Genomic DNA, 10,468 nt, shown 5'->3' with positions numbered 1-10,468 from the left:
GACTAAAAACCTCACATTGGTTTCAGATGCTACATTTACTGTAACGTGTCATTGTGATGTCATAAAGTCTGGTTCACATGAATGAATGAATGAATAAATGAATGAATGAACTGTTGCCGCATTTTGTAATAAGTCGTTACATAATAATGCACCGAATTATTACATTTTCTATGTAAAAAAGTGCAACACTCGCATTTTGTGATAACTAATGCAATATATCCAGTAAAAACTTATTAAAAAATGTGGCAAAGTTTATTATTACCTAAGAATTTTATTACAAAATGTGGCAGATTATTACATCATGACGTGAAAATGAATTACATTATTACATAATGCAACTTTGTTACATAATGTGTCGCTACAAGGTGTTTAGCATGTTAACAATAAGATAAGATGAGATAGTAAGACACCTTTAATGTCATTGTATGATTAATATACAATGACATTTAGTCGTGTTCAGCACATTAGTGGTAAATCAAGATGATATAAGAATGAGAAAGAATCAATAAATAGAATAAAATAGAATAAGACAGATCTCTTGATTATATAATAAAGTATTAAAGCAGCTTATCAACAGTGTGTGTCAGTATTTAGCTCCTACCTCTACTTTGCATACAGATTCACCGTCACAGTGAGATCCGATCAGAAACATCGCAGCCTTTTAAAACTGTACATCTGTGCACATGAACCAACTGTTGCACACTAGATTAAACAATGCTAAGTGTGTGTATATGTGTATATATGTGTGTGTGTGTGTGTGTGTGATGGAAGTGAGCTGAGACTAATGCGTGTCCACCGGCGCTGTTGCTATGTGCTTTATCTCTCCTTTCCCTGATCTCTACCTGCTGGAACAATTTCAGCTGCTCCGCTGCCTCTGGGCTTTATTCCACACCCACTAAATCTGTCGCTCTGCTTCGCCAGTGGCTCGCTCCTTCTCTTTTCTTCTTGTTGTGTGTTTTTCTTCTAAAACTATGTTGTTACTTAGGCATGGAGCCGGTGAATGCCATGCAGACATTCCTGCCCTCTCAGGTCCAAAGGTACGGCACGTTCCTACAGGTTTCTTATTTTTAAATTCATGGGAATCAAAAATAAAAAAATAAAAATTAAATACGGCTCAAACCAAACAAACTGGGTTGTGTGTGTGGGGAAGAGATTATGCACCAACCAGGCCTGAGTAACGACGAAATGAAAGAGTCTTTTCATTTTAAGCTGAGACACTACAGGTCCCCTCTGTAAAAACCTTCAGAATATAGAAAGGGATCAAACTGGAAGGTTTGGTGTCTGTAAGTGCTGCTGAAGTGGAGATTTCTAGCTCAGTGTCTGAGTCTGAAAAACTCTTTCTGAGAAAACGGCCTTTAAAAATTACATAGATTGTTATTGTCAATCATACTTTCACGATTTGTTGCCGATACAAAGGAAATGATAATATTTGAGCCTACATCATTGTTCAGGAGAGAGAGAGAGCTTTACAATGACACCTGACATGACATGGGACAGACTAACTTTTAGTGACTTTAGGAGAAATCTACTGACGAAATGAAGTAAAATAAAAACCTTAATGTGGATTTTCTACCATTTCAAGACATGATAAGGAAGCAAAATAGCCCCAAAATCTCAAAATTGATCGGTGCATGAAAAAACAATGTCACTGCCTGTTAGTGTCTCGCCTTATAAGAGTGGTGACAGTAGGTTGAAGGTTGACACGGTTCAGGAGCCTCAGAGATGTGACAGTTATCGACCACAACACTGTGACGATACCAGGATGTGGCATCATCACCCCCTCTCTCCTCCTCCTCCTCCTCCTCCCCCTCTATCCCCTCTCCCTCCCTTCTGTTTCCAAAAATGACTACACACGACGTCTCGATGAGTGATGTTGACAATCTCGCTTTTCGGTGAAGTTGCGTTTGATCTTTGATGATCCCGCCGCGTTTTGAAGAAAGAAAGAGAAAGGTTGTTTTTTTTTGTGGTCGGGATCACACCTCGTCACCGGAGGGATTTTTCTGACCTTATTTATCTTCTCACACTTTTGTCTGACAAAGACAAAAAGAAAAAAGATGTTTTGAATATGTGGGAAGTCCCCCTGTTTGTTAGAGGTGACAACCAGACCCGGTGGGTTTCCACCTGCAGCGAGGGGGACACATGGTTTCTTTTCTTTTTTTGCTTTAATAAAAGATCGCCTGCAACTTCTGGCTTTTGGGGGACAAAGTACAGTTAAAGGGATAGTTCAACATTTTGGCAAATTGGCCCATTACCATAATCCCTATAGTCATAGCAGTAGGTTCGTTACCTTTAATTGTCGGTGCAAGCTGTTTTTAGAACGGCGGAGCAGAGCCGTGAGCTGCTCAGAGCTACGCTACGGACGCTCATGGGATTTCTTGGTTTCCCTCATCAAACTCATCAAATACACAATCCAACAACTCCACAACGCTCTGGTGGACAAGTTGTGAGCTGCAGATTCACCACGCTATGAGATAATAACACAACGTTACCAGACAGAGTTGTTTTAGAGGGAAATACAGAGACTGCTTGATGAAAAACTGTCCCTGAAGGCAACGCGCATCAGTGGTTTTGCATGAATTTCCCTCTAAAACAACTCTGTCTGGTAACGTTGTGTTATTATCTCATAGCGTGGTGAATGTGCAGGTCACAACTTGTCCACCAGAGCGTTGTGGAGTTGTTGGATTGTGTATTTGATGAGTTTGATGAGGGAAACCAAGAAATCCCATGAGCCTCCATATCATCTAGCGGTGCGGTTGCATATCTGAACGTATTCGGCAGTATGTATTTGTAACGACTTGTAACAACTCATTCTAAGGTATGAGAAAGCTTTTATTTGTATGCGGCTGTGATTCCACTTCAGTGAAATACGTATTTATGAAAGACAGATTTGATTTTTGATCATAAAAAGCCAAATAAGTTACACACTGGGGCTTTAACATCCAGGAAGGGGTTAAAATCTGCTTTTGGATTAAAATAAAAGTGTTCAAACGAAGCTGCAGCAAGTCAGAGCGACTCGTCCTTGTTAATTCACAAACTCAGCTCACAGCCCCGTTGCTGTTTACTGCGGAGGGAAACCCTGCGAGCCGCGTCCAAAAAACACAAATTCCATCGCTGGCCCACGTTTTTTTCTTTTTTCTTCTTCTTCGTTTCATTTTTTCCATTGAAACACAAACACACACACACACACACACACACACACACATGCACACACACACACAGCGCCTTTTCCTTTTTCCTGCGCAGCGCCGGCCCTCCTCCTCCTCCTGCTGCTGCTGCTATCTTACAGGGATCAGGCTGGGATGGATTTCTGGAGGTTAGAGCAGCTGCAAATAGGAATTTCTTGTGCCAGATTGGCAGAATCCAGCGGTCGGAAAAAAAGCTAATCCTCTGGTGGGTTTCCCTCCGACAGAATCAGGGGGGGCGTAAGGCCAAGGAGGAACGCCGGCCAACTACAACAAACAAAGAGGCTTTCCCCAGCTCTCCCAGGCAGCGCCGTTCCACTGTTTGACAATGGTTGCCATGGAAGTTGTTTTTCACTTCATAACAGTGTCAACATGTCGAGGCGGCCGGGAGAGTGACACTTTTTTCTCCCTCCCTCTCTTCAGTCCGTATGAACAAACCTCAAACTAATGAAAACCTCCACCTGACGGACACAGAGGGGGGAAAAAGAAAAATATTGCATCATTTTCTCTTCTATTATAAAACTTATTATAATGTGATTTAGTCGAAAGCTTTAAATCCAAATACAAAAAACTTGAAGGAAGAGGAAGAGCTCAACCTCTGGATGTGGCCTGACATTAATTCTGTCAGAGGGTAATGAGCCTGACAAGCGTTAAGTATAAACACATGAGTCATAATCCCTGTTATTTCCACCTCTGGCATCGGATTGTTTTAACAGTGTGTAGCTTGTTCTGTTGACGTTTTGTTCACAGGGATACTTCACTTCACTCCGTCCTGCAGCAGGACACGAGGACGCGGAGCAGAAACTGTAAATATCCTTGAATTGTTTCGGATCGACGCTGCGGCTGCACACATCTGTCACATCTGTCTGTTTGTCTGTGTCCAACCTCTTCACACTCAGTACAGTTTGAAAAAAACTAATTATTGCCTAAATCCGATATGTCCTATAACTGGACGACTGAATCGGTTTTCTTCTGCATGTATTCGCCTTAATCGGACTGAAACTGGACGATGCATGTGGCACCGATGGGTGTATTTCACACAGTGACGACCAGAGAGATGTGTTTTATTAAAAAAAAAGGATATTTTAGGAATTTGTGGATATATTGTTGGGCTGCAACTAACGATTATTTTCATTTTCGATAAATTAATTAGTTGTTTGGTCAATAAAATGTTATAAAATGTTGAAAAACATCAATCAGTGTTTTCCCAAACCATGTGAATATTTCTGGTTTCTTTGTTCCTTTATGACAATAAACTGAGTCTCTCTTTGGTTTGTGGACAAAACAAGACATTTGAGGACGACGTCTGGTGGTTTGGGAAACACTGATTGATGTTTTTCAACATTTTATTGACCAAACAACTAATCTAGGGCTGCAACTAATGATTATTTTCATTATCATTTAATTAAACGATTAATCGATTAGTTGTTTGGTCAATAAAAAGTTGAAAAACATCAACCAGTGTTTCCCAAACCACCAGACGACGTCCTCAAATGTCTTGTTTTGTCCACAAACGTCTTGTTTTGTCCACAAACCAAAGAGAGACTCAGTTTATTGTCATAAAGGAACAAAGAAATCAGAAATATTCACATTTAAGAAGCTGGAATCAGAGAATTTGGACTTCTTTTCTTAAAAAACTACTCAAACTGATTATTAGATGATCAAAATAGTTGAAGATTAATAATCGATTCTTGTTCGATTAATTGTTGCAGCTCTAATATATTTTCAGCCTGAACCGCCGCGTCCGGTTGGAAACAAGCACAAAAAACTTGCTTTCACTGGCAGATTTTTCTACTTATTTCAAGTGAAAATTAGTTTGAAACAAGTGAAAATGATCTAAAAACAAGTAAAATTTTATGTGATGAGTCTTATTTTAAGTGGAAAGAGATTCGCTTTGACTAGAAATGAGACATTTTGACAAGAAAACAGACAAATATTCTTGGAAAGATTTTGAGTTTTTGCAGTGCTGACGAGGACAGAACTCAGACGCTGCATGTAAACGACTCAACACTCACTCAGAGAATAAAAGCAGCAACTTACACTCACCATCATCTAGGTAGGCCTGGTCCAGGTTCTCCTCCTTCACCGTCACCCGCCGCTGCCCGTCGCCCGGTGGCGCCGGCGGCGGCTGCTGTGATGCCGGCGGCTGTGCCTGTTGGCCGCGGCTCTTCTGCTGCTGCTGGATGACGGTGACGGTGGGATAGTGCTGCTGAGCGTGGGCCGGCGGCGGCGGCGGCGTGGCGGGGGAGACGGCGGCGGCCTGCGGGGAGAAGCCGTCGCAGTAGATGATCTGCTGGGCGTCGGGCGGCGGCGGCGCCAGAGGCTGCGGCTCGCCGGCGCGGAGCAGCTGGTGGTGGTTGGTCGGAGAGAACTGGATGATGGACGGGTGCTGGCCGCCGGCGCCGGACTGGGCCGGGGAGCCGGTGTGGACCAGGACGGAGCGGTGCGGGTCGGGGATCATCACGCCGCTCTGCTGCTGGTAGAGGCCGGGGCCGCCGCTCAGACTCTTCCCACCGCCGCCGCCGCCGCCACGGGAGTAGACGATGGCCGGGCTCTGCTGCTGGAAGCGCGCTGCGTCCTGATTGGTCAGGCTGGAGCTGAGGCGCTGGCAGGACGCCAGGCCCGGCAACAGGCCGTTGTCTGGGTGGAGGACGCCACCGCCTCCGCCGCCGCCGCGGGGACCGTGGTAGTAGGAGTGAGGAGACAGACCCAAGATCTGAGGCATCGCAAAGACCATGTGGTCGGCTTCGTACTCGTCCAGAGGCTCGGTCTTGATGGACGGAGCTGGACGGAGACAGAACAGTTAGAGTTAGACATGGGTGCTCGTTTCCTAATAATAATAATTATTCTGTCCTTGGAAAATTAGCTTTAAAATGAGCCATGAGGGCTTCTGTAACTTTGTGATGTCACAACTAAGCAGTGATAACAAGTCTGAAGTGCAGCTTTAAACACGTCACGCTCTAAAAGATTGTAGTGCAACTCAGGTTTTGTGATGTTTTGTGAATCTATTTTTTCTTAATTGTTGTATTTAAAGGGATAGTTCAACATTTTGTCAAATTGGCCCATAATCCCTATAGTCGTAGCAGTAGGTTCGTCACCTTTAATTGTCGGTGCAAGCTATTTTTAGAACGGCGGAGCAGAGCCGTGAGCTGCTCAGAGCTACGCTACGGAGGCTCATGGGATTTCTTGGTTTCCCTCATCAAACTCATCAAACACACAATCCAACAACTCCACAACACTCTGGTGGACAAGTTGTGACCTGCACATTCACCACGCTATGAGATAATTACACAACGTTACCAACGTCATCAATCCAAAACACAATGCAGAAATCCCATTCACTTTCTTTTCCTGGAACCAGCGCCGTGTAGTGATAAACTTCAGGGTTTTGACGTCAGCAACTGGCAACACGCTCTATTATGTGACAGTGTGTGACATCATCATCATCATCATCATACCACAGAGAGGCTGAGCAGCGGTCTTACATCCCAGCGGTGTGAAGGTGAAGTGCTGCGGCTGGCTGCGCTTCCTCTTGCCGTTGATGACGTAGAAGTTGACTTTGACTGGATGACACACGGACGCGTTTCTGTAGGACGGCACCTCCACGAACAGCATGCTCTACGCAACACAACACAACACAAGACAAGACAATAGAGCACCGAGTGAAGTGAAACTGATCCCAGATTCATGACAACTCACATGTTTCTGTGTGGTTTTTACAGCACTGTGCAAAAGCTTTAGGCCCTTCAAGATGTTTAGACTCTTCTTCGTTACGCAGCACCGTTCTACATTTACTCTGCAGCGTGACAACGACCCGGACATTACAGCCAGTGTCGTAATAAACAGTTTTAATTCACAAGAAGGTGTACAAGGAGGTTTCCTTCTGTTGACTTTGGATGGAGTTAATACATAAATAAAGACGGTTCATGAAACCATCTTTACTTTACTTATACTGCCTGAAACCTTTGGACAGTTTGTTCCCCCCCTGGTCCAAATGTCTGTTAATGTTAAAACAGTTCATCAAGTGGAAGATGAAATGATCTCCAAAAGACATAAAGTTAAACATGAAAAACTCTTTTATTTCAATATTTTAATCAATGTCAGTGTATTATTTTTGTTTTCTACAGTGTCAGAGTGAAAAAGGGAAACAAAGCAGCAGCTTGCAGAAGAATGGGAAACCCAGGAGACTTGAGCTCTCAGAGAACTTTGACCAAGGTATCAGACAAGATATTTACTGTTTACATACTGAGATAATTTCCAAAGGGGAAACAGTCGGTTTAAACATGGAAAAGATGAAAATAAATGATACATTTATATAGTTTAAAATGTAAAATGAATGTGTCATCTGTAACTTTATGTCTTTAGGAGATCATTTCATCTTCCACTTGATGAACTGTTCACATTAACAGACATTTTAAACCAGGGGGGGACAAACTTTTGCATGATGCTACTGTATATATACATATATATATATATATATCTATAGTCAGATGTATATTAATAATAATAACCATACATACAGGTTGGCTCTTGTCTTTGTCCACCGTTGCCTCCATTTCCCAGATTTGCTGCCCGTCTGGAGAGAAAGTGAAAACCTCAAGTCAAACAATGTGGTGATTAACGCTGCAGTAAAGTTTTAGGTTAATTGTTTCAAGACACCGGTTAAAACCTGCAGATCTTTATTTAATCTGTACGTTTTGGAAAATGCTGCTGAATCAAACCCCACAATCCCACAGCAGGAGGAGAAGGAGGAGGAGGAGGAGGAGGAGGAGCGACTCCGTCCTGTTATAGAGGAGATGCACAGACAACTCTGACTCCACTGCAAAAACTCAAAATCTTTCCAAGAACATTTGTCCTTTTTCTTGTCAAAATGTCACATTTCTAGTCAAAACTAATCTCTCTCCATTTAAAATAAGACTCATCACCTAAAAATTAACTTGTTTTTAGATCATTTTCACTTGTTTCAAACAAATATTCACTTGAAATAAGTAGAAAAATCTGCCAGTGAAAGCAAAGTTTTTTGTGCTTGTAATAAGGAAGAAAAACTTGCTCCACTGTCAGATTTTTCTACTTATTTCAAGTGAAAATATGCTTGAAAGAAGTAAAAAGTGTCTAAAAAGAAGCTACTTTTTAATGTGATGAGTCTTATTTTAAGTATAATGAGATTCGTTTTGACTAGAAATAAGACAAATATTCTTGGTGTAAGATATTTGAGTTTTTGCAGTGTGTGTTTTAATATTAAATTAATATAAAAAAAAAACAAACAGCCTGTTTGTGGCTGTAGATTAAATCACAGCTGATGTTTCCGTGGTGACCTGTCTGCTCTTGAACGCAGCACTGACTGACTGACTGACTGGACGTTAATGTGGGAAGCAGAAACACAACATTGGAGGAGAACGGCGGCGAGCGTCTGGATTTCTCTCTGTTCCATGTCAGGTTACATCACACTTCATCACATCACAGTTAAACTGTCACTTGGGTGAAAAGGTTAAAAAAAGCCACAAAAAACCCCCCCCAAAAAGTGCAACGTAAACTCCATGTGGCCCGAACACATGATAGGACATGTGCTGCTGCTGTTACTGTAGGTGGGAAACCCTCTCTCTCAGATCGCTGATGAAAAACACATGGTTGAAATGAGTCAGCAGGAAGAAGAAGGAGAAGATGCAGCCAACTTTTGTTTTAAACTGTATATTTTTATGATCAACTCTCTCCACTTCCCCGACAGAACGTGATGATTGCTGCTTTCTTGGCGTTGGGATTTGTTTGCGTTTCTAACTCGGAGGGGATACCCCGACTCTTGTACTCCCCCTGAAGACGACTGACTGAGGAGGAGGAGGAGGAGGAGGAGGCTCGACTTGGCCCGGGAAGCTTTCCTCTCCTCCTCCTCTTCGTCCAGCTGTCTCTCATTCGGAGGGATTTCACAGCTGCAGCTCGTCCAGAACTTTGTGTCATACAGAAACTCTCCAAAACAATGGCAATCCCTCTCTCCCTCTCTCTCTCTCCGTAGGAGTTTCTTTTTCCGTCTCTCTGTCTCACTGTCCATTACTGCTGCGTGTCGTAACACACGGGCAGGGAACCCCGGGAAGCCTGGGGTCCAAGTTTTTTTGAGGCCAAAACTCTCTGAGCTCTCAGACAGACGGCAGTGGAGTCAGTGAGTCACAATATCAGGCAGTAAAAAACTGATTCTGTCCATAAAAAACATAAAAAAGTGTTTTTACATAACCATTCATAACCATAGAGCCCTGCATGATTTACAGCAGGTGATAAACAGTAGACTGCCTGAAATACTCCATTGAAAAGGTTAAAGCTCCATACAGTATAAAGGTGGATGTTTGTGTTAAAGCTCCATACAGTATAAAGGTAGATGTTTGTGTTAAAGCTCCATACAGTATAAAGGTAGATGTTTGTGTTAAAGCTCCATACAGTATAAAGGTAGATGTCCATGTGTAGTGTGATTATAAAGCAGCTCTAGGTTCTATATTAATACTGTGAAAGTATCAAAGCCTCAGTCCACAGAGAAATGCACACAGCCTGTATTCAGAAACTGAGCCTTAAAACCAGCCGTCAGGACTTCCTGTCACTTTGTGATGTCACAACTAAGCCCCGCCCCCCCTCACCACCACCTGGACAAAACCATCCAACTACACTTTGCAGGATTTTTGGTTTCTCTGAGTGTTTTATTCTGTAATCCGTTCCTCTATTTTTATTGGATCAGTCAGAAAACAGTCAGCCAATCAGAGGAGAGGCTCAGAGCCATCTCTCTTCTGATTGGCTCACACCGACCTGTTGTTACTAGAGCTCCAGAGAGAAGCTGAAAGAGAGAGGAGATGGAAAACTAACACTGAGATGTTTTTTTTTTTAGATCTTCTCATGAATCAACACTGGAGAATTATAAAATACAAATAAATTAGTTGTTTTAGCAACTGACCTAACTCCATTATCACATTATACATTTTTTTCATAAAAAGATTAGAAGACAGAGAATCATAATTTCCATTACTCCTCTGACATTACATAATAGGTTTAAAAAAGAAAAGCATTTAATCTCCATCAAGGGACGTAAAAGTAAATCCTGCCCAGCTCCATCCAGACGCACTCATAAGTGCCAACAAACGTGCATGAAACAACATTTCATGTGACACACAGAACCATTAATCACACAACAAAAGGCCCATCTGAGCAGCGATAAGACATCATGGAAGTCAGGGAGGAAAGAAAAGGGCAAAAGGAAGCGAGGCCGCGGCGTTATCATCTGGATCATGCAAATGAAAGTCGTGCGGCTCCAT

General features: G+C 42.5%; 1 protein-coding gene across 4 annotated transcripts in view; it reads right to left on the bottom strand.

Annotated features, from left to right (window-relative positions):
* Positions 1-10,468, bottom strand: part of nfatc2a (nuclear factor of activated T cells 2a) — a 37,007-nt gene that overhangs the window by 9,560 nt on the left and 16,979 nt on the right. For 2 of the 4 annotated variants that reach the window (XM_085782940.1, XM_085782936.1), the window contains exons 8-10: positions 7,703-7,758; positions 6,641-6,800; positions 5,223-5,966 (exon numbers count right to left, since the gene is read on the bottom strand). In XM_085782940.1, the coding sequence (XP_085639066.1) occupies positions 5,223-5,966; positions 6,641-6,800; positions 7,703-7,758 (960 nt within the window). The remainder of the gene's footprint in view (positions 1-5,222; positions 5,967-6,640; positions 6,801-7,702; positions 7,759-10,468) is intronic. The other 2 variants (XM_085782937.1, XM_085782939.1) reach the window with 2 other exon arrangements.

This window comes from Trachurus japonicus, chromosome 7 (genome assembly GCF_045865225.1).
Source record: "Trachurus japonicus isolate A0001 chromosome 7, Traja_1.0".
Lineage (NCBI taxonomy): Eukaryota > Metazoa > Chordata > Actinopteri > Carangiformes > Carangidae > Trachurus > Trachurus japonicus.
This window is presented reverse-complemented; position numbering and strand designations above follow the sequence as displayed.